The sequence below is a fragment of the Microplitis mediator genome, chromosome 10, assembly GCF_029852145.1.
Source record: "Microplitis mediator isolate UGA2020A chromosome 10, iyMicMedi2.1, whole genome shotgun sequence".
NCBI lineage: Eukaryota > Metazoa > Arthropoda > Insecta > Hymenoptera > Braconidae > Microplitis > Microplitis mediator.
Window position 1 is genome coordinate 19,232,693 of NC_079978.1, and position 25,636 is coordinate 19,258,328.

Genomic DNA, 25,636 nt, shown 5'->3' on the forward strand with positions numbered 1-25,636 from the left:
TTTACATTTTGTCGAGCTTATAAATTTTATTGTAAATTATTAGATAAACTCACCGAGTTTATGTAGTTAATTAGTGATAATCCGCCATCCCAAGGATGTTCGAGCTCACAGGAAAGATTGGCAGGTCTCAGCGCATGAGATTGTTCTAAAGTTCGTAGTCCAACTGCAAATACTTGAACACTGTCGTAAATGAGGGCTGGTTCAGCCTGTCAGATCATATTATTAAATATTATATTATAAATTATATTTTCATTTTTTGATTATTATATCAGGGGAAAAAATGATACTGTCATATATTACTTTATAAACTTATATCACATAAATAAAAAATATCTTTCTTATTGAACAATTTTTTTTATCATAATTTTTAATACTTATTTGAAGATCTAATTAGAGCAATTGCATAAAATAAAACCGGAAGGAAAATATTTGTTTTCATTCCGAACATAATCTACTAGAACAATAATTAGTAAACTTGTTGTTTATGGTTCCGATCCCGTAACAAGACAATAGTTCCAAATATTTGGAAAATCCAAAAGTGCACTTCGAACGCTGATGTTATATTTTAAAAAATCAAATTTCAAAAGTTCGAATCTCCCGCGTTTTTTTCATATAAATTTCCATGGTTAATATCCGGTAATAAAAGTCAACGAGAAAAGTAAGATAAGGAGAATATTCCTAATGAAAATGGCCGCAGTGTGTGTTTACATGTAAAATTGCCGGTTTATAACAGTAATGATTTATTATAAAAAAATTAGAAGGACTTCAGTAGTGATTTTTAAAGGAACTTTCTTTGCATAATTCTGAAGATTGTGAAAAAAAATTGATTCATTTCGTCAAGTCGTTCTCGAGAAATCCGTACCACGACCTTTTTTTGAACCACAGACTAATGGACGTCCACGATAAATTTTTTTTATAGAACTTGTATTAAAATTAATACGCATCGGATAACCTAAAAAAAAGTATCATGCTTATTCACTAGTGTTCCCTCTTCATATTGATGTGCTTTTCATAACGTGAAAGTATGATATAAAAATAATATATACAGTTTAAGGTAGTTCCAGCATGAAACCACTTTACGACAGATTCGGCTGAAATTTTTTTCACAGGTTTAGAATAGCTTTATTTATGAATTCCTAAAATTTCATAATTTTTGACCATTTAGATCGCGAGATATTTAAAGACAAAGTTCGCGATTTTGAGGGTCATGTCCCATTTAAAGCATGTAAAATGTCCGGTCTCTCCAACTATTTTTTATTATATTAAAAAATTCTCTCGACAGAATTGGAAAAAAAAGTAGGAGAGTGTTGAAAAATGTTTTTAGAATAAGTTAAAACAATAAAAGTAGAACCTCACCATTTTGTTATCGAGATATAATAATTAAAAAAAATAATTTTCGATTCATTTCCAACCTGCTTACTTTACAAATAATAGTGATCTGGCAACGCTGTGCGTAACGCTCACCGATATAGCGTAGAATAAAAAGCGGGAAATTCAAATTTTTCACGGTTTTAGAAAAATTTAGCTGCGTGATTAAAATATTTAAATCACTATTTAAATTAGTTATAAATAAAGAAACGATTAAATAAATAAATTAATAAATATAACACTTTTTTTCTTTTAAACTTATATATTTTATAAAAAAATTAACATAAAGTAAAAACATAAATTTTTAATGACGGTATAAATATTTAAATATATTTAAATAAAAATTTAACACAAGTAACATAACGTTAAAATAAACTTTGGGTAATTTATAAATAAATGACTTATTTCACTCAATGTTTGGTTTTAAAAAATTAATAAGTTTGTTATTTATTCTCTTATTTTTGGTTACTCTAGGTTTTCCATTCTAATTTACTTGACATTAACTCAACAATGCCATTTCCTCCAAGATTATTGAACGTAGTTGTAAGTAACTCGTACGTTATTTTTACAATTGCCACCTTTGTGCCGTAATTGCTTGAGCATTTTTTTAATTAAATAATATTATTAGAAAGAGCAATACTATTTGAATATACTGAGACCGTAAACAAAAATATATAAACACTCAAAGCAACGTTGCCAGATCACTGAAACTAGCAATATGTAATTGTATGTGTGAATGTCTGTGTGCCGAGGCTTCTAAATTTTTGTCTATAGTAAATACCCTGACTATACTATACCACGCCGGAACTACCTTAATGTGAGGAAATCGCGTTACCTTGACAAGTCGGTTATAAAGCACAACGTGCGATATTTATTTCCTGGTGTGAATGCGTTATTAAAAAATATTGAAAATTCAAAAGCGCACACCTCAATCGTTCATTTTATTTTTAATCATTGCTTTCATTTTGCAACGTTAATTAATTTTTTTCTATAATGAATTTTTATTCAACTTATAAATTATCAATTTGATTTTTTTATTTCTTATTTTCAGTTTTATATTTTTTTATTAAAATTTTTTTTAAATATCCCGCCCTTTTATCTTAGATGTCGCTCTTTTTTTTCAAACCTAAACTGTTACGCTAGTGCTGCTGCCAGTAGTTAGAGTAGAGAAGAAATGATAAAAATAATAACAACAGTAAAAACAAAAATGGCGGCTAAATTTATCGTGATTAATCAGTTTTACGTGTGATTAATCAAAAATACAAAGATAACAAAAAAAAAGTTACGCTGATTAATTGCGTCTATCGAGAATTACCGTGTTTACGAAGTTTCATACGTAACAATTGACAGCACTGGTTTTTTGAGTTTCAATAATTTATTTTAAACTAATTAAATAACAAATCGACGTAATATTAGGTTCATATTGTTCCTTAATAAATTCTCTATATGCTAGTATACAATCTGACCTATTTTGGTGTAATAAAAAGTGTAGAAATATTTTTGTGTGAGTAAAATAGTCGAAAAAAAACGTTCACAAAGCACCCCCAGTGATTTCGCGCTTGAGGTGAGCAATACATAATATTTCTTCAAAGGTTTTCAAATTTTTTTCACCGTCTTTTGAGATCTGTAGAAGCAACTATACTACTTTTAGCCTTTCAACTCCGTCAGTTGTCTATTAAGACAATTTTTCATTTCTACAAATGTAATAATTCTTCCTTTTGACTTCCATAGAAAACATTTATACTATTAGACTTTCAAATGTATGAATTATTTTCTGAAAGATTTATTCATTTGATGCAGTCAAGTAAACTGAATAAGCGTGATACTAAGGAAGTTATGGAAATGGAGATGGGTAAAGGAGAGAAAGATAAAGAGAGAGAGAGAGAGAAATCAAGTGCACGGACGTACCAATTACCTCAGTATATTTGCTGTGTAAATTGCAAGATTGCAAACTCCTCTATCAAGATAACCTCTACATAAAGTATCCAAGTTCGATATATCTGTATCGCAGAGGTTAGTCTTTATCTGTAGTTGGGTGTTCTCTGAGCAGTTCTCTATTGAACTATTTAATTTATTTGTATAATTTTGAATTCGATACTAACCACATTGTTTTTACGATTTAAGGATCATTAGATTCCATCCTTATTTCAAAATTAATTAATTTAATATTTTTATCGTTTGAGTAGAAGTCGAGGGAGATATTTTTTTAAACGAACACCAAAGATATTTAATAGTAAATTGAAGTTGTAAGATCAAGATTAATTACTTAAGCTAAAATGATACCCGACTTCGTTCTCACACTCCTAGAGCTGAAGGGAACTTTTTTGTTGCACTCATCGAATAAAAAATTAAAAAACTATTTTTTTGGAACCGAATTAGAATTTTAGAAATTAGAAAAAATAAAAAAAATTAGTTGCAGCTCAATGAATGTTCGATATTTTATATGACCCTAGCAAAAAAATTCGTATAGTAATCCAGCCTAGGTTCCTATGTGGGTTCCCACATGGCGTTTTCGGATGAGTTCCCATATGGTTTCCTGTAGGAATACAAATCTGTTCCTTTATTTATATACGCGTATCAGTAGACGATACACAGTAAAAAAGGAATCGTCAAAGTGTAAAAAAAACGTGTGTTAAAAATCTGAGTGTTGAATTTTTAACACTTTTGTGTGTCAATTTAACACACGGTATTTATCTTGTTTGAACTGTCGCAATCGATTGATTTTTTAACACACAAAAATGTCATTTTATTCGGAAGTAACACTTTTTATATGTTACTATGAAATCAACACACAAAATATGTTAAAAATAATGTCGAGTATCACAAAAGAATTCTTGGAAAATTTTTATTTTTAACGTATACGTGTGTAACTTTTTTTAACACTCGAAACATGTTAAAGTAGCATATGAATAAGTGTAAAACGTTCGTTTTACACACGGTATGTGTTGATTTTGACGAATCCTTTTTTACTGCGTAGGATTTCGGATTCCCCAGATTCTATACACGGAGAAAAAAAAAAGGTAATTTTCCTATGTTGCATAGTAATAATTCCTATGTTCGCATAGGAATTTTTACTATGCTAACATAGGGAAATTTACTATGTCAACATAGGAACAATTCCTATATAACATAGGAAATATTCCCATGTTAACATGGTAAATTTCCCTATGTAAACATTGGAAAATATACTACGCAACATAGGAAATTCTACTATGTTAACATAGGAACTTTTCCTATGTATTATAGGAAAAGTTCCTATGTACCATAGTATTTTTTCCTATGTTTCCATAGGGAATTTCCCTATGAAAACATAAGAAAAATTCCTGTGTCCACATAGTAATAGTTACTACGCCAACATATGAAAAATTACTGTTTGTTTTTCTCCGTGTAGAAATTACTTATATAGAAGCCCAAATTCCTATATAACTTCCCCATAAAGAAGTCCATACATCCAAGTTCCTACATCAAGTTTCTATACAGAAATTCAGGTACCCAGTTCCCCATGGGAAGTTCCTACATGGGAATCCCAGTACTCAAAGTTTTTTATGTGAATTTTTTAAATGGGATTGCATGGGAACCCATATAGGAATGTATGGATTGACGTAAGAATCCATGTAGAAAACCATAGGTATCTGGATTCCCATATGAGAAATCCCCATGAAAAACTGGGTATCTGAATCCCCATATGGGAAATTCATATAGGAAACTGTGGGTACCTGGATTCCCATGTAGGAAACCGACATAGGGATCTAGGTTGGATTCCCATATAAATTTTGAAACGGTACAGATTCCTATAGAAACTTCTGTAAGGATCTATATCTGGATCTATGCTGGATTTTTAAAGAATCCGTCCACAAACACCATGTGGGAACCCCCACATAAGAATCCAGGCTGGATTCCCATATGGATTTCTTTGATCGGGTAACATGATGAATTTTCGATGGTAATTCCCTTCAACGAGCTTACGTTAATTTTTCTTTGAGACAAATAGTACCTTGGCTTAGTCTTATCTCTGTCACTATCATACAAATTGACGTAACTAGATAAAGAATCGCATGTATTATACGACTCTTCTTGCCGTAATGAACTGGTTTTATAATTTAACAATCACTCATGTACGCACCACTGACATGCAGAACCTGCGCAGACAGTTATAGTACAAGTCGCCTAAATCTCGGATTTTTCCATGAATTTTTCTACCCACAATTCCAGATGATTGCTCATAATGAGCTTAATTTTATTAGGGGTGATATTATACCGTTCCATTACTTTATATGCTTACAAATTAAATATATCGACAACATTGCTGCTTTAATTTTAGTTAAAACAGCGAGAAAGGTCGATAACATGAAGAATGACTCAATTGAATTTCCTGCCGACACTGAGGTTACTTTTACAGAATTAAACTCGTTTTTTATTCTACACCTGTGAAGCTCTAATCAACTAGTTTATTTCTCACCGCAATAGAAACTATTTAATTAGTTAATTTATTTCTTGGAACGTGTAGGCAACACTTTTTATAGTTTTCGCCGGGATCAATCAAGGGATTGGAAATGGTGAGAAAAATATAAAGAAAAAAATTGTTTGTTAGTTTAGATTGGCAGACAGCGTTAACTTATACAACTTGTTAAGGTCTTAGGTTTTAAACTTAACCAACAAATTCTTTAAAGCTCTTTATAAGAGTTTGCGCATGTACAAGTAAAAAAAGTACTTGGAAAATCTAAGGGTGCACATCTCAAACGCTCGTGTAATATTTTTAGTAGTCAATTTACTTTTATTCATTTCCATTACTAACCCATGTATTTCTTTTCGGGCTCAATAAAGTTTCATCTGTTTAATTGAGAAGGAGTTTTTTCTGATAAAACGATACTGGCAACTCGTATTTACTTACCGAGAAAAATAGATAAGTAATAAAACACTAAAATATAAAGAAATTTTGAAAAATCGAAAAGTGCTTTGGATTCGAAACATACAATTAGCGATGGGCAAAAGCAAGCTTGCAAAGTTATCTTCAAAGGAAGCCCCGGTAGAAAAATAAAAATGAGTTATACACGGGATTGTGTACATAAATATGCTGTCAGTCATCACTTTTAATTCAATATATAAAAAAAACGATAGAAACTATGATAGTGAGTATCGAAAGGGTTCATCGTGACAAAATTCCGAACAGAATAAAAAAAAGAGGGAGTCAAACCAGTGCATAATTCGCGAGATTTCGTGTTTACAGCCGAACATCTAAATAAACAGACCAACTGACGTTCAACAAAAATTTTTTTCAACCGACTTTTTTTTAATAATAAACTTAGTATGAAAACTTTACACGGAGAAAATTAAGCAATTGTGTTTATTATGCTATGTTTTTAATTCCAATCATGTAGAATAATTGGAACGTTCTTCTGTGCAAAAATAGTTGGTGTTATAATTTTTTTAAATAGAATTGATAATATCAGGATGGTAACAGTTACCATCAGATAATAACAGTTACCATCAGGATGATAACAGTTACCATCAGGATGATAACAGTTACCATCAGGATGATAACAGTTACTATTAAGATGGTAAAATTTATTATCAGGATGATAATATTTACTATCAAGGATGGTAATTAATAATATTGAATGCTATGAAAAAATTGATCGAAAATTCAATAATTTTCAAGTACTGCTGCAAAATTGTAAATTTTCGAACACAAATATGATGACAAACATACTAAAGTTTTATTTATAAAATTTTTACAAGAAAATGAAAATTTTTAAAAAGTTAAAATACAAGTATTAAAAATATTTATATTATAAACTCTTCATTGGCGTACTAGCCCTATTTTAATTTCACTTTTAAATTGTAAACAAATATTTTCTATTTAAATCCATAATTTAGTAATGCACATTTTACTGTTTAAAATAATGAAATAAGTTACCGTACAGTCGTCTAGATCAGCGTAAAATAAAAATTTCGAAGCGAGAGAGCTTTTGTCAATAACTTTGAATGATTGAGTATGCTCATCAAAATAAAAATCATTCAACTACTGAGTAATAAATAAAATTTGGTCATTATTAACATTTAGTATTTTTTTAACCTTGTAAAATGATGGTTCGTCTGACGGTTTCATTATAATTGAATTAATTGTTATTCTACTTACCTCAGATGGTTACTATTATAATTTCTGATGGTAACTGTTACCATCTGGATTATAAATATAACTATTTAGAATAATAATAATAATTAACTCTAGTTAACATACAGGATCGTAACAATTATTATAAATATAGTGAATGTTACAATCTAGATGATTTATACAATCATCTAGATAGTATTCACTACTATCTATTGATGGTAAAAAATTTTACCATAACTAGTTAGTAATTCCTATTATTTAATTTTCTCAGTGTAAAGTGTATTAAAGTTGTTCCATAGACTAACCTTTGAACAATACCTTTTTTTCCTTAGTTAAGTGCTGTATAAAATTAATGGACATGATTTAAGTTTACCGAAGCCCGGATTTCAAATTTGGCGACAGTAAAGCACCACTTTGCGTTTGAAGTGTGCAATGTATTTTATCTAAAATATTCTTTTTTGAGTCTTACACTTTATATCAACGTGCATTGGGTTAATTGCTCCATTTCATTAGTTTGAATAACTAATTATCCCTTGTCATTACTCATCTAGTTTAATGATTTTGTAATACACAGGGAAATTTCAATTCGCACAGAGATGTCAAAGGTGTATAACGATACTATTTGCGATTCAATGGATAATTCATACAGAAATATAGATATTCGGCAAATAAATGTAACACAGACGCACATAAATGTGGGCGAAAGAAAATATGTTAAATAAATTTAGTATATATTGACACAAATGCGTCAACATCTGTGTTGATATATGTGTCTACATGTGTAACCATATATGTAAATGTATTCATGCGCAAGAAAAATAAATGTTACATATGTTATATAGATTTTTCACATATATATTTTCGTGCTGGTAGTGTCCTTACAATCATATAAATTTCAGTGTAAAGCTAATAGTAGTAGCAGTAGATGATTCTGGATTTATTGACGGTTAGGGTAAAGCGCCCGTTTCGAATTTTACACCATTCGTAAACACTGTACTTTGCTTTGATTTATAAGCAATATTACAGTATATTGTGTGGTCGGGGTAGGAATCGAATAAAATGATTTTAGATGAGGGTGAAGTTGAGTATCTGAACCGAAAACCAGAGCTAATGTCACTAAGTCTAAAATCGTGTTTTTTTATGACGTATAAGCTATATTTTATATTATTAACTTGGGTTAAAATTTGAGCTTTTAGTATCTAGAACCAGTAAAAGAGTTCACGGAAAAATAATTCTTGTGATTGGAAGCGTTTAATGGATCGTGATACGGGTTTCATGAAAAGAGCGATATCTATAGCTTTAGTAACGATCCATGCTAGTTCGACCATGATAAGATCGTTGCCATCACTATATGTATCGCCAACCTAATTAACCCCCAAATAGAGGAACGAGTATTGCAATAGTAAGGAAATCGTATCTTGATGGTCACAAGAGGTTTTGCTGGTGTCCAATTTCAAGCCAAGAGCGTAAATGGAAGTTAACTGTCAACTTGACTAATTATAATTTGATTATTTACAGGGCTGAAATAAAGTCATAAACTTGTTAAGTAAGCAGAAAGTAGACGTTTTCTGGCCTAGAGAAGAAACTGGTGATTTTCGATCCGCTAGATGGCATTGATCTGAAATTGACTTGTTTCATCTCGCTAAGCCAGCGGTATATGATTGGTAATTTCAATGTAAGCAATATAAAACCCTGATTAAAAACCCCGATTGAATCCGCTAAATTCTGATTAAATTCGATTGGTTTCGATTGAAATCCGATAGACTTTCAATCGGAATTCATTGGTTTCAATCGGAGTTTTTAATCAGGGAATAGTTTATTGCACACAAACGGATGAAAGATGGACAATCCCAGTCTCGTTTACGACTCGGATAGGCAGTCACATCCGCGCATGAAAATGTCCTGCTTTTTGCTTTCCTTCTTAGGTAGTTTATAAATTTAGTATTGAACTATGAAAATTTTTACATATTGTGTAAGACACTTTTTTTAAAAAATCTAAAAATCGCCCTGAACTGGTAGTTTTACTCTTGCGATTTGTCGATAAGATAAAAACTCAGTAAATAAGCGTAAGTACGGCTCCACCTATTTTTGATAAACAAAAATCGAATTTTTTACATATTGCTTTGAAACAAAGTTTATCTCTAAGTATATATCGGTTCATATTGAAGACATTTTTGCTTAATTAGGTGTTGTGTAAACATCTATAACTTATAAGGTATAAAAGATGCACAATTTCAAGATTAGTTTTAAAATTTCGTAGTTCCGTGCCACCATACACTACTTGACATACTTTTCTTATTTTTCTATGTATTCTCTTAAGTCAACCACCTAAACTTAAGTAATATGTCTATGTGCCATAGTAGGTAGTAGTTTCGTCCTGAGTACGCTAACGGACTCGTCAGCAAGGCTATGCTAACGTACTCTTGCCTTGGACTACACCTTATACTAGTACGGACCGAGCTCAAACATTGTCGCGGGCTTCGTTATGTACCATACTAGTAAAGGGAGGCGGATACCGTCCAAATAACTTGCATCTCTGTGTTAAGTGAGGTGTTGCACGCCGTAAAAGTGATGAAATAACAGAAGTATGTCAATTTTCAAGTACTACAAGAGCTCAAAAATTATTGTAGCTCTTGGATCGAGCTTCACATCTCCACTGTCCATATGAAAAAGCAATATATGAGCTTCAGTATAATTCAAAATATATGATAATATTATATGGAATTATAAGAAGTCATATATGGAGCCATATACAAAATTTTGCCGAAATATTATAAGATTTTATGATTTGCTACATGTATATCGGTAATATATTTTTTTTACATGCTAACTTATAAATATTACTTATAATATTTTATACTATACTTTAAGTTATATGATAAGATATACGATTTAATTATATGACTGACATGTAAATATATAATTATATAAATATATGTTCATATATATTTGTATAAATGTATTTAAATATATATTTATATAGATATATGTTTATATATGCTTGCACAAATATAAAACTAGAGATTTCAAGCCATAAAATGCTTTTTTTTTAAATCTCGATACGATTATTTTTTATGAAGTTACAGTCTTGCAAAAATCAATAAAAAATTTCTAAAATTTTTTTGTTCCTTTAATTTTTGGTATGAGTGTATTTTTTAAATTATTTATATATAGTAATATCGAAATTATTATAATATTTAAATTATAAGTTTATATATAAAACGAGAATATAATTTGAGATATAATATCATATGTATAAAATTACATATATGATAAATTACATGGATTATAATAATATTAAAATTATAAATTAATTTATAAAATGAAACATATATTTTACGTTATAAATTAATATATAAAGCGGACATATAATTTTTGATACAATATCACATGTATATAATCTCATATATTATAAATGATATGGATTATTATAATATTAAACGTATAAATTATTATATATGATAAATCATATATTAATCAATATTAATAATTTTGCCGCTATATATGTTCAATTATTTACCATAAATTTTGTTATATATTATCGACAGTATATGGTTTTTTCATACGGGTGTTTATCATACGGTCTTATATAACAATTATCTTAATACACGGAAAGAAAATTATGGGAAGTTTTCCTATGCATTATGGGAATGGTTCCCATAATGGTATGGGAATAGTACCTATACTACTTTAGGAATGGTTCCCATATATTATGGGAACCATCCCCATAATAGTATGGGAGCGATTCCCATACCATTATGGGAATGGTTCCCATAATGATATGGGAATGGTTCCCATACCATTATGGGAATGGTTCCCATAATATTATAGGAACCATTCCCGTATCATTATGGGAACCATTCCCATAATGGTATGGGAATCGTTCCCATACTATTATGGGAATGGTTCCCATATTGGTATAGGAACTATTCCTATAATATTATGGGAACTATTCCCATAATGTTATGGGAACCATCCCTATAATATCATAAAATTTTTTTTTTGCACAATAGTGTAGAAATTTCCCAAAATTTAAATTTTCTTGAATGTTTAGTGCTGAAAAAAAATTCTTATTAAAAATTTTAATGTTTTTTTGCCAAATACGATTTTTTTTTTCAATGTTTGAATTTTTGTTTTTATGTTTAATAATATTTCTGTGTATTGTAGAAGTGATTACCACACTTCTTTAAATTAATTTTTTCATGATAATATGGGAACCATTCCCATAATATTATAGGAATGGTTCCTATAATAGTATGGGAACTATTCCCATAATATTATGGGAATGATTCCCATAATGGTATAGGAACCATTCCAATTGCATTATGGGAATCATTCCCATAATATTATGGGAATAGTTCCCATACTATTATAGGAACCATTCCCATAATATTATGGGAATGGTTCCTATAATTTATGGGAATGGTTCCTATAAATTATAGGAACCATTCCAATAAATTATAGGAATGATTCCCATAATATTATAGAAAGTATTCCTATAAATTATAGGAACCATTCCTATAATTATAGGAACCATTCCTATAGTGTTATGGGCATCATTCCCATAATTATAGGAACTATTCCTATAATTATGGGAATCATTCCTATAATTATAGGAACCGCTCCCATAATTTATGGTCGTAATTCCTATGATGGTATAGGAAAAAATTTCACAAAATTATGGGAACCGCTGCCATAATTTTCTTTCCGTGTATATTTAAAAATTTATTTTGGAAAATTTGTAAGATTTCATGTTATTTTCATCAATTTCTTACCCTTGAGGGACAAGGCCTGGATAGGTATCATGTGTTATAGACAAAATTTAGTATAGGAAGAATTCTTATGGTCAAAGGTGTAAAAATATGAAAAAATTCTTTAAAGTATACCTTCAGAAATTGAATTTCATGAATGTTTTACAATATTTTTAAATTATATGTGCAACGATTGTCTAAGAGCAACTACACACATAGAACTTAACAATATCTATGTACACATTGATTTTTTAGTATCATCTTTATGATTCTATTTATATTTTGACAGCCACAAACAGTCGTTATTTACATTGAAATTTCATTTCAGTATCTAATATCGGAATCGGAGTATATTCGTTTTTAAATTTTCAATTTCATTTGATTTCCAGCAGATTTTGTCTGATCGCTAGATGCATATCTTTTTTAAAGTACGTTATTTGTTTAGCTGGTTGAATAATATACATGTCATATGAATTTCTTTTATAAATTTTTTTTATTTTCATACTTTCTTTACTGTACACATCATACTAAGGCGAAATTACCATTTAGAACGAAATACTGATAGTAGCAAAGAAATTCTGAGAAAGTTAGTATTTTTGCACTGATTGAAAACATGCCGATAGATGTATATATTCGTTACAAATAAAACTAATGTACAAAATATATTTATTGAAATAAATTTAAAATATAAATTAGATACAATACTCAATAGTATTTAGAAGATAAAGACGATTTGGTTATTGGTTAGATCAGTGGCTCCACATATTTTTCAAAGTTTCAAGGGCTTACACTTTTAATATTTACAAATAAACTTTTTCCACGTGTTTAGTTACACGGTGGATTAAATTTTCTGTGTGTAATTTTGTCTATAACACATGATACCTATCCAGGCCTTGCACCTCAAAGGTAAAAAATTGATGAAAATTACATGATATCTTACAAATTTTCCAAAATAAAATTTTTAATAAGGGAAGGGGGGGGGGGCAAAACGGGATAGGCCGGCAAAATGGGATACCCTCAAAATTTCGTAAAAATTTTTTTTTCTCGAAAAACTTTCGAAAATAGTCAAAAATGACATCTAGTATCATTTTACACTATTAAAAGCTAAAAAAAAAACATTTTTATATTTTTTGCGAAAAGTATAAATGAAAAAAATGTAAAAATTTTATCGTTCTACAAATTTATTTTCATGAAGTATCACAAATTAAGAAATTTATTTCTTTAATTAACTCAAGAACAATAACAACAATAATACCAATAAAAACTCTAAAACTGTAACATTGGTAATCATCATAATTTTAACTGTTACATTGTAACTTTCATAATTTTGTAATATTTTATAACTTTAGTGCCATAATATCACATTATTAACAGTTATGTTAATTTTCTAATATTCAATATTTAATTATTTCTCTTATAAAAATAATTTCTTTGGAATGAAAACTAACTAACATTATTTTTAACAAAAGTATTCAAATTTATAATAAATAACGATAACGATATATAACTGATTCATCGTTAATGAAAGATGAATCTCTAAAATTATTCACAATAATCACAGATAAATTGAGTATCGTCGTCCAAAACACGTGAATTTTATTACTTACATCAATTTAGAAAGACTTTTTTTTTTAATTTAGATTTAATTTAGATAATTAATTTAATTAATTAGATAAAATTGATGTAATTTAGAAAAAATTACATCAATTTTATTCACTTAAAAAAAAAAAAAAAATTTACTTTTTTTTGGGGTATCCCATTTTGCCCGCAGAAAATAAAAATTTTTTTCTGATGGCAGTTTAAAATTCGTTATATTTATTTCAAATAGAATCAAAATGAAGCCAATTTGCGATATTTATGTCCCTAAAAACTAAATTTTTTGTTAAGTATCCCGTTTTGCCCCCCCTTCCTCTATATAATTATCATTTTTATATACTACTGTATGATGGACAGTGGAGATGTGAAGCTCAATCCAAGAGCTACAATAATTTTTGAGCTCTTGTAGTACGTAAAAATTGACATACTTCTGTTATTTCATCACTATTACGGCGTGCAACAGCTCACATAACACAGACATGCAAGTTATTTGGACGGTATCCGCCTCCCTCTACTAGTATGGTACATAGCGAAGCCCGCGACAATGTTTGAGCTCGGTCCGTACTAGTATAAGGTGTAGTCCAAAGTAAGAGTACGTTAACATAGTCTTGCTGACGAGTCCGTTAGCGTACTCAGGACGAAAGTACTACCTACTATGGCACATAGACATATTACTTAAGTTTAGGTGGTTGACTTAAGAGAATACATAGAAAAATAAGAAAAGTATGTCAAGTAGTGTATGGTGGCACGGAACTACGAAATTTTAAAACTAATCTTGAAATTGTGCATCTTTTATACTTTATAAGTAATAGATGTTTACAAAACATCTAATTAAGCAAAAAATCAATCCGCCAACAAATACTTACTGAAGAACCTGCTTTCAAACCAATTTCTTCAAATTTGGTTTTGCTTGTTATAAACAGATGGTGCCACGATTCTACAAAATTATCGGAATTTTAATACACTGAGAGAAAAATTTACTAATATTTGATAAATTGATTTATCAAATATTCGACTGTATTTATTAAATACTATCCTACACATATCAAATATCGATCTTTCCATCGACTAAATATTAATAAATTGATATTAACATTTAATAGGTCGCTGATCAATATTTAATAGAAGTTTATTAATATTTAATAAACTTTTATCAACTATTGATATGTGAGATTCGTATATAGTATTAATGAGTGTGGTGGCGTTGTACCCTCTAACCTAACATATTGTCTTATACATGCGTTACAACTAACAAATTGTTTTTGTGCTTGTTGAAATAATAAAAAAGAAAAAAATGAAGTGTTATAGAAAAATGATTAAAAAAGTGGGGCTTGCTAAATTCCACCTAACCTATATTAACTAAACAAACTGCTTACATATCACGATAGTATATAAGATATGTAGAAACGTAAACTATAGATCAGTCTGTATTTATTAATATTTGATAAACCGCCGATCAATAATTGATAAACTGTTTATTAATATTTAATAAACACGTTTACTAATATTTAATAAGCTGTTTATTAATATTTAATAAACTGTACTAATATTTGATAATGACCGACTTAGGAACAATCTAAGTAAGCTGTTTATCAAATATTGATAAATTTTATTAATATTTGATAAATTCTTTTCTCAGTGTATAGGGGTTGAAATAAATTGGAAAAAGAAGTAACAAAATTTTGAAACTACTGAATGTTAGTCAGAAAACCTAATACCCAATCAGGGACTAGGACCCAATCACTTCATGTATTTATATTTGTATGTCCATATTTATAAATACGAACATACAAATACATAGAATGATCGTGGATTAGTCCGTGGTCAGGTGTTAGGTCTTTCCCTGATAACCTAATTTAATTTATGATGTAAATAAAGTACCCGCGGGTAATAAGGCCTAAGTGACAGAAATGAAATTCTAAATAATCGCCTCCCCTAAAGGCTACTCTAGTAGGTCTTGCATAGAGATGTTACAACAAGTTTATAGAGTCCCGATACCACGTTCCTTGGCTTCTATATTTCATCATCCGTCATATGATGTCGTAGCGCACAAGAAATTATAAAAAAACAATCTAGTCTTCTCACTCTTAAAAAGGATACTGATAGTTTTAAGTGCTGTTGAGCAAAGCAACCTAGTCTTCTAACTCTTAAAAATTATTGTTGCTAAATTTAAGTGATGATTTATCTCTACACTGTAACAAATTCGCGGAGTGAATGAATTTTTAATTATTCACTCCCCTCAGAGTGAAATTCACTCCGCAGGGGAGTTTTCGCGGAGTGAAAAATTTTTTATTAATTTAATCCCTCCGGAGTGAATTTCACTCCAGAGGGGAGTTTTAAAAATATTATTAATAAAATATAAGTCCACTAAGTAAAATCGAAATAAAAATTCGCGTATTACAATACTGATCAACCGATACGCACACACACCCGAATACACACACGCACACACACGCACATATTCGCACATACCCGAACACACACGCACACACGCACACATTCGCACACACACGCTGTTTAACAATTTAATATAAATTAATTTAAATGTTAAAAAACCGGACCGGAGTGAATTCGGAGTGAAATAAAATCCGCATCACTCCGAGATCATTCCGCTAAAAAAAACTCCCAATTCACTCCGCAGGCGGAGTGATTTTTTTCAAAACTCCGGAACTTCAAGTGGAGAAGTGAATCCAGAGTGAATTCGGATTTAATTTCAATCCGAATTCACTCCGGATTTTTTACAGTGTAATACCAATTTTATTAAGTATAGTTTAACTATTACAGTTTGTCTAACCCATAGGCCTTATTACCCTATCGTAGTAAAATAAGGCCCATTCGTATGGTTTTTGTAAAAGTTTAATTTTTTGTTTGTTTATTGTAAAAATTACCATTACTTCATATATTTAATGGCTAATGTATTGGAATAAAGATTATGATCCATTTCGATAATTAAATGCAATGTTTTCGATTCTATTCAAAATCTCCCTTAGCTAGGCCTTATTACCCACCGGTACCTTATTCATTTGACCAATGCAACAGTATGTCTACACTACCTAACAAACTTTATCATTCATTTATAAAGCTACGACTGTATACCCCTGCCAAGTCATACGCGCACGATATCCGGTAAGCTCTTTTACTTTGTATCATCCACAGTCGACTATTCTCCGGATGAGTACATACCTAGCGTGGCAAATAAAATAATAAAACCTCTGGTTTGAGTGCGAGATAGTGTGATTTATGATGCAAACGCCCAGAGGTTATCCACCGACTCGGGAGGAAATTCGGTGATTCATTGGTAGTTGTGTCTGCATCACAAGTAGTGTAACTGTAGATTTACTCCGCCATTTCTAAGTGACTCTTAATCACTATTTTTTTTCTTATCTGTTTGAGTGTCTCCTCTTGATAAAGTCTTTAAGTTAACTAACTTCTGCATTGATTTTTTTTTGCTCATTATTTATGATCAGGTTTGCATATTTTACGGACGCTAATGAATTATTGATGTTTTTTATATATTTATTTATAATTTTTATCGGATTATTAAATTTCCTTCGTTATGAGTCAAGTTGTCAAGAATATTTTATATTATTTATACTGGGAAAATCAAACGGTATTTTATTTTTTATTTTTTATTTTTTATTTTTTTTTTTTTTTACCTTATAACTTATCAGAATAGTGAGGTGAATGCGAAAGAGACTATGTATATATAAGAGAAGTAAAACTAAATCAGTATGCAGCCCATTATTTCCAAGTGTACAAGGAAGTCTTCTATTATAATTTTTTGTTTTGGTTTTTGTTTTTATTTTCCTTTTAACTTATTCTAGAGAATTTATTTTTACATCTGACGACCAAGAATTGTTATAATTTCCGAAATTTAAAATATTACTTCGAATAGTCTTAAAGACTTGTTGGTTATTAAATATACACAGTAAAAAATATTGTGTATCTGTGTTAAAAACGGTCCATGTTAAATTTTTTGTGTTGATTATTTTTTGTCAAATCAACACAATTCTCTGTGTTACTTTAAAATGTTCAATCGATCTCCTATTCGACACTTTAAAAGTGTTACCTAGTACAAAAATCGATATTATCAACATTTATTAAGTGTTACTTTAAAATCAACACAAAAAAAGTGTTGAAACGACAGTTGAATTGTGTTAAAAAAAATGTCTTCCTTCTATTCACGCGGGAAGCGCCATTAAGCATCAGTTTTGCATGGTTAGTTATTATTTTTGTGACATCGATTTTATTTATTTTCAATTGGACATAAAAAAATTAAGTTGACAAAGTTCATGATTCGTATAGTTTAAAAAAAAAAAAATATTTAAAAAATTGCATCTGTAGCTTTTTACTTTTCTACATGCGCATATTATTATTTTTTTTTTCGTAATTGATTTGTTGATAAAAAAATTCAAAAATTGTTAACTGTCTGCTGACTTTAGGATTATGTTTACTATCACAAAATAGTTCAATGTTAAATAATAATTGTTGACATTTTTGATAACCTAAAAATAATCCATGGTACAAATATAAAAATTAACATTTTTTTTGTGTCACCATTAATATTTAAAAAGTGTTGAAGTTACTTCTTATATTACTCGAATTTTGTGTTGAAATTCAACACAAATAGTCTGTGTTGAAAAATAACACAAATATTGTGTGGAATGTTTCTAACACACAAATTGTGTTGATTTTAACACAATATTTTTTACTGTGTAGTTAGGTGTAAAAAAATTCAAGATTAACAACCCTAGTAGCTACCTTAGTCAAGATCCTGAAATCACAGTATATATAGATAGCTTTCGCTGTATTTTCCTTGACTTGCTCAAGATTTGCACCAGAATTGATCAATATTGCCACTACACAGTAAAAAATATTGTGTATTTGTGTCGAAAACGGTTTGTGTTAAACTAACACAAAGTTTGTGTCACTTTTTGTAACATAAAAAATGTGTTATACACTCTTTATTAACACATTTTGTGTGTTACTGTGGAATTCTTTGCGCCCTCTTGTGGCGATATTTCAACATAATCTTTGTGTTAAAAAGGGGTTACACAAAGTTTGTGTCAAAATTTCAACACAAATTTCGTGTCAACCGTTTTTAACACACAAACTGTGTTGATTTTACACAATATTTTTTACTGTGTAGGGAATGAAATAAAGTTTAGTTTTAAATTTTATGTATAACTTCATCATTATATTTTTTTTTTTTCATCATAGATGTAGTATCGCGAGTGAAATGAATGTATCAAAAATATATGTGAGAGCTAAAATTTTGTAAGTTAAAAAAAAAACAACACGTGAGAATGCAGTAAGAATAGTGGCTTATGACGGAACTAGCCGCGTGAGTGAAAGTTGACGACGGAGGTCATAAATTCAGGGATTAGAACGGGCCCGGGTCATAAAAGTGTCCAGTTGAAATAAGCAGCCCTTCGTAGCAAGTAGAGATAGTTATGAATGTTAAGAAAAGTGAAACACCAAAATGTAATGTAAGAATAACTATTAAATTATTAGGAAATAGGACCAGGAAATAAATGAATTACTATAAATAAATTGAACGTTTCGTCATTTATTTATGACTTCTTCAGCAACTTATTAACATAATTCAATTGTCTATTTCATAGAAACTATGGAGAAAGACCTTATACTTTAAAGTTATTGCCATAATAGGACTTATTGTTACTATAAAAGTTTGAATTTAAATTAATAGTTGTTAATCAAACTCAAAAACTTTAACGATTAAGGTTTACTCTATGCCACAACGTTTTCAAATATCTAATGTAATGTAATGTAAGAATGTGTGTGAAGAAAACTGGGGGTATTGTACCCAGGGTTGCGAGTGGAGAAGCAAGGGCAGTTGAAGTCAAACCTTCTCAATGTTAAGACTATTTTGTATTGTCTAAGTTGTCTTTAAAATAAACATTACTTAATATCAAAGACCCTGCAGCTTAGACTATACACACCTCACATCCTCCTGTGATAACCTTGATAATATCCAATATCCACAACATCTGAAATTACATAGATCAGGTGTAACTCGATAAAAAAAAATGTTAATCCAATCATTGATACTTATGATTACTATTTGTACTGATTAATTGATGTTTATTAATTTTTTTTATCGATGAAAAATTATTCGTCATTACTGGGGTTCGAACCTGGATCCTTCTGAATATCAGTCGAAGCTTGTACCACTCTGCCAACGTCATGGACTCAATAGTTAAGATTATTTTTAAGGTCTATACATTTATCATAGAAATCTCAATAATCTTGAAGTTTTGAGGTTAGTTTTTTTTTTTATTAGAAATATGATCGATACTGATATCTCTTTCAATAGTGATGTAGACTCACTATAGTCATCCCGACGGAAGCTTGGGATTTTTTTCCCTTCACGGTTTCTTCCCCCACCCTTCAAATGTTGGTTTTGCACATGCGCACATTCTAATATTATGGTGGTGGGGGAAATAACTGGAGGGGAAAAAATCCCAAGCTTTCATCGGGACGACTATAGTCGGAGTACTAGTGAACACTAATAAACTCGTCAGTTTCTTTCCATAAGAATAGTAATGGTGTCAATTTTTATATTAAAAAATCACTTGACTTGACCAAGATTCGAACCCTGATCTCCCGCGTGCGAATCCTGTCCTCAGACTGTCAGTCCGATGTCTCCTTTGAACGAAGGTCTCTGAACTTTCAATACATATTCGTATAACGAAATGTATAACTCAACGCTTAGTATTAATTTAATATACTCTCTATAAAAATTGCTGTTCTGTTAATAATGAATACGAATGAATCAGTAATAAAAGCATTTTTCAGATAAAAATATTGTTAATTACTACTTTGTCATTTTTACTACACGTTTAGCAATAAATAGTAAAAGTAATGCATTCATTGATTAGCATTAGTATTTCTAACTAAAATATATTAAATATTATGATATTTCTGAGACTCGTTTTCTCCGTATAGATTGAACTAGTAGGATTCTCTGTCATCGAAAAACTTTTATAGAAAAATATTTTATTGATTTCGTAGAATATGTCACGTGCTAATCATAAATTTTTACGTCTTATTTGATATTCGTCGACGTATATATTTTTCGTTATAGTAAAACTTCCGGATGATGATTGTGTATCTTTCACTGACCTGTCAACAAAACCCAGATCTTCTATCGCATGAATATCTTTTCAGCGTGGGTTTGCCAACATTACTTTTTATGCCAGCAACTGCTACTCTTCCGCATCTATCCCTCGTTGATTGTGACCGCACTTTTTTATATTATTCTCCGTCGGCTAACACGGTTGTTAAACTTGAGTCGAGATAAAAGAAAAAAATACACCAATGTCTAATTATATTCGACAGAATATGTAGTACAATAATTAGACTGAAAAACTACTATATATTGAAGTTGTTTGCTCATTATGAGAACCATTGAAGTAAAAATACTTGAGCTACATCTATTGTAATTATATTATGTTTTATGTTATGTTGCATTGAAGTCAGTTATAAACAGCCTTCCAAAATCTTGTAAGTTTTATAAAAGTAAAATCTATGTTGAGATTTTTGTCAACAATATTTATTAATTTTTTTGCCTAGATGGTCAAAAAATGGTTGAGTTTAACCACTTATAGGAATCATTGAACTAAGGTACCGGTGGGTAATAAGACCTAGTTAAGGGAGATTTTGAATAGAATCGAAAATATTGCATTTAATTATCGAAATGTATGATTAATCTTTATTTCAATATATTAGCCATTAAATGTAATGAATTAATAGTAATTTTTACTATAAACAAACAAAAAATTAAACTTTCACAAAAACCATACGAATAGGCCTTACTTTACTACGATAGGGTAATAAGGCCTACGGGTTAAACAAACTGTAATAGTTAAACTATACTTAATAAAATTGGTATTAGAGATAAATCATCACTTAAATTTAGCAACAATACTTTTTAAGAGTCAGAAGACTAGATTGTTTTTTATAATTTCTTCTGCGCTGCGACAGCGTATGACGGATGATGAAATATAGAAGACAGGGAACGTGGTATCGGGACTCTATAAACTTGTCGTAACATCTTTATGCAAGACCCTTCTACTAGAGTAGCCTTAAGCGGAGGCGATTATTTTAAATATCAATTCTGTCACTTAGGCCTTATTACCCGCGGGTACCTTATTTCGACTCGAAATTCTACGCGGCACGCGAAAAGACCAATTTAGGCCGAATGAGGCTTTCCGAAATACGGTAGACCTAATTCTAACCTTGTTCCGTCCTTGTGAGGAAAACCGATACACGACATACCAAAAACAATCCGAACTTGGTTGTTTTTAAAAAAATCCGTGACATGGCCTAAGTTAGGTATCATTGAAATTTCTGACTGATATCTTGTGCTGATTACTCATGACTTGCCAAAACTAGGTTTGTCAAATTTAGTTGTTATGAGGAAAATCTGTGGAGGGACCTAGGTTGAGCATATCTTTGGAATTTCTGACTGATATCTAATAGTATTCTAATAGTATTCTATAGTACTCTAAGCTCAGCAGTCACAATTGGTTGCGCAGTGTAGTAGTTAAAGCGTCGGTCTATCGTGCGAAGGGTTCCGGGTTTGAATCCTATCATAGCCCATGTCGTTGTTGATAAGTCTAATCTTTAGTGTTTTTTTCTGTTAAAAGTTACCAGATTGAAATAAAATTTGATATAGAATCGAAAAGTAGGCTCAGTTTTATCTCCACTTTACGATCCTACTTGTCACTGTCTAAAACCGTTCACTAAGTGACGATTTATTTAAATTAGAGCAACTTGTTGATTTAACAAAAATTCCTAGACTAGACATACGCATTCAATTAGTTATTGTAAAACGCATCATTTCTTTTGTATTAATGCATGAACGATAGAGGTTTGTACGTTTAGGTTTTCCAAAATTTTTGTTTGCGTACGATGTTTATGCAACTTTTGATCGTTTTTACTAGATTATGCAGAAAAAGTATGATTTTGTTCGAAGGATGACTAAAAATAGACCAAAAATTATCACAACTTCTAAACTAGTGTAAACACAAACTAGTAGACTGAACTCGACTAAATTTCATAGGCGGACTATTACGAATAACAGCTTTTTTTAACTTATATTTTTACATCAAATTTTTCAACCCAGGCAGTGTAAATTCTATTCGGTCATGCGCAAATTCTATTGATGTCATCTACAAGCATTAACGGCGTCTTCGTGCATTTATTCCATAAACTATTGTGTGCATGTAGTAACAATTAAGATTATACTCTTGTGTATTGATACCATTCGCCTGTGGCTCCTGTCTTCAATTCTAAACCCTGGTATAAAATGTCTACAAGATACAGTTTAAGATACTATTTAAACTCTTTGTGCTAAGAGACAAAGGCGAGTTCTCGAACTAGCCTTCAGGGTTTAATAATAATGTCAACGTGACATCATAAAAATTAAAAATCTTATAGAGAAAAACAAACTATTGGCTTCAGTTCAATTTTAAAAATTCATTCGATCAACAGATGCCGGTGTTACGGGGCTTTAAAATTCGCTTCTTACTATTTCTGGAATGGCATTTGAGCGAGTTTGTGTATTAAATAAATTTCGGATCACGATATCTCTGGAATGAATAAACTGATTTGAATAATCTTTGAGGAAATAAAGAGTTTATTTGTGTAGAATACGTTTTCGTGAACCGAAAACAATTTTACTTTTATCTGACAATATCTATAAGCAAATCAATCGATACGGATGAGTCTGAAGGATTCAAATATTTTATCGTAACTTAGATTTCGTTGAGTAGAATTAAAAAATTAAAATCGACATCTAAGAAAAAAGGCGGGATATTTAAAAAAATTCAAATAATAAAAATTAGACGAAGGAAAAACTAAAAATAAAAAATAAAATTAAAAAGTCAAAAGTTAAATAATAATTAAAGTAATAATAAAAAAATAAAATACTTGTCATTATCATGTGCAATTGACGTGCGCACTTTTAGATTTTCCAACATTTTTTTTTTTAATGATATAAATGACTGAATTTAAATAAATAGTTTAGTAAAAATACCTTTTTTTTTTTTAAATTTTGCATCGTGAAATCGTTCGATCTATTCAAATTTATTAAAAAAAAATAATAATACTTCACATCAATGGTATTGATTCAAAAGTCGTGAATATTATTCTGGTGACAGTAATTGAAACCAATTCAACCACACGCTGTTCATTGTATTAACCCAGTGAAAGCATTTCAACCAGGCGTTAAAAATTTTTATCTTTGAAACCCATGTGGTTTTAATTGGTAATAAAATATTATTAAATGGTTTGCATAAATTTAAATTTGCAAATAATATTGTTTGATATATTATTAATGTCTTACAATAAATTTTGTTTCTATGCCATCGGTTAAGAAGCAAATATGTTAAATTCAACAATATGAATAGTATAACATATTGGTATGTTTTCGAGACTACCCACGTAAAAAAAATCGTTGAAAAAGCGTTGACTACCCGGGAAAAAATGTTCAGACATGATCATGCCTGTTCATGTATGATCAGGCCTGAAATTAGACATGATCATGTCTGTTCATGTCTGATGTCAGACATGATCATGTCTGAAGTGTTAAATACGTTCATGCATGCTCATATCTGATCATGCCTGTTCATGCCTGAAGTGTTAAATACGTTCAGGCCTGCCCATATCTGATCATGCCTGTTCATTTCTGATGTTAGATATGATCATGCCTGTTCATGTCTGATGTCGAATATGATCATGTCTGTTCATGTCTGAAGTGTTAAATACGTTCAGGCCTGCTCATATCTGATCATGCCTATTCATTTCTGATGTCAGATATGATCATGCGTGTTCATGTCTGATGTCATATATGATCCTGCCTGTTCATGTCTGATGTCATATATGATCATGCCTGTTCATGTCTGATGTCAGACATGATCATGTCTGAAGTGTTAAATACGTTCATGCCTGCTCATATCTGATCCTGCCTGTTCATGTTTGTTCATGTCTAAAGTGTTAAATACGTTCAGGCCTGCTCATATCGGATCATGCCTGTTCATTTCTGATGTTAGATATGACCATGCCTGTTCATGTCTGAAGTGTTAAATACGTTCATGCATGCTCATATCTGATCATGCCTGTTCATGCCTGAAGTGTTAAATACGTTCAGGCCTGCCCATATCTGATCATGCCTGTTCATTTCTGATGTTAGATATGATCATGCCTGTTCATGTCTGAAGTGTTAAATACGTTCAGGCCTGCTCATATCTAATTATGCCTGTTCATGTCTGAAACGTGAGATACGTTCAGGCCTGATCATGCATGGACATGCCTGTTCATGTCTGATCAGGTCTGAACATTTTTTTCTGAGTATTCTAAAATTTGAAACGTGATACGATAATTAACTTTTTCTGAACGATTTCGAAACTTCTGAAAATTCTAAGAAAAAACCTATGGACTTATTATTATAATTAAGCGTTTTATATTCTCTTGTAAACTATTTTTTGATTCTCCATTAAAAGTGATCGATTTTATAATTTTTTTTTCAGTGCAAAATATGTCTAAACTTTTTTTTTAGCAGGCTATACTACATATATATTCGAACCACGTGATTACTGTACGACTGATTTCATAAGTAAAATTCAATGTTCACATTTTTACTTGAAATTTTTTTTGAAATATAAAAATTATGATAACGCCTCAATTAGTTAAAGTGAGCGACTACTGGTACTGATCGGGTTTAGGGCCTTCTACTTGATTTTCTCTATTTTTGGGTAAATAAATGAAAAAATAATTTTTA

General features: G+C 30.2%; 1 protein-coding gene across 7 annotated transcripts in view; it reads right to left on the reverse strand.

Annotated features, from left to right (window-relative positions):
• The window catches only part of LOC130676748 (glutamate receptor ionotropic, kainate 2-like), a 277,423-nt gene that overhangs the window by 119,961 nt on the left and 131,826 nt on the right, over positions 1-25,636 (reverse strand). For all 7 annotated transcript variants that reach the window (XM_057483233.1, XM_057483230.1, XM_057483228.1 and 4 more), the window contains exon 8: positions 54-206. In XM_057483233.1, coding sequence (XP_057339216.1) covers positions 54-206 — 153 coding nt within the window. The remainder of the gene's footprint in view (positions 1-53; positions 207-25,636) is intronic.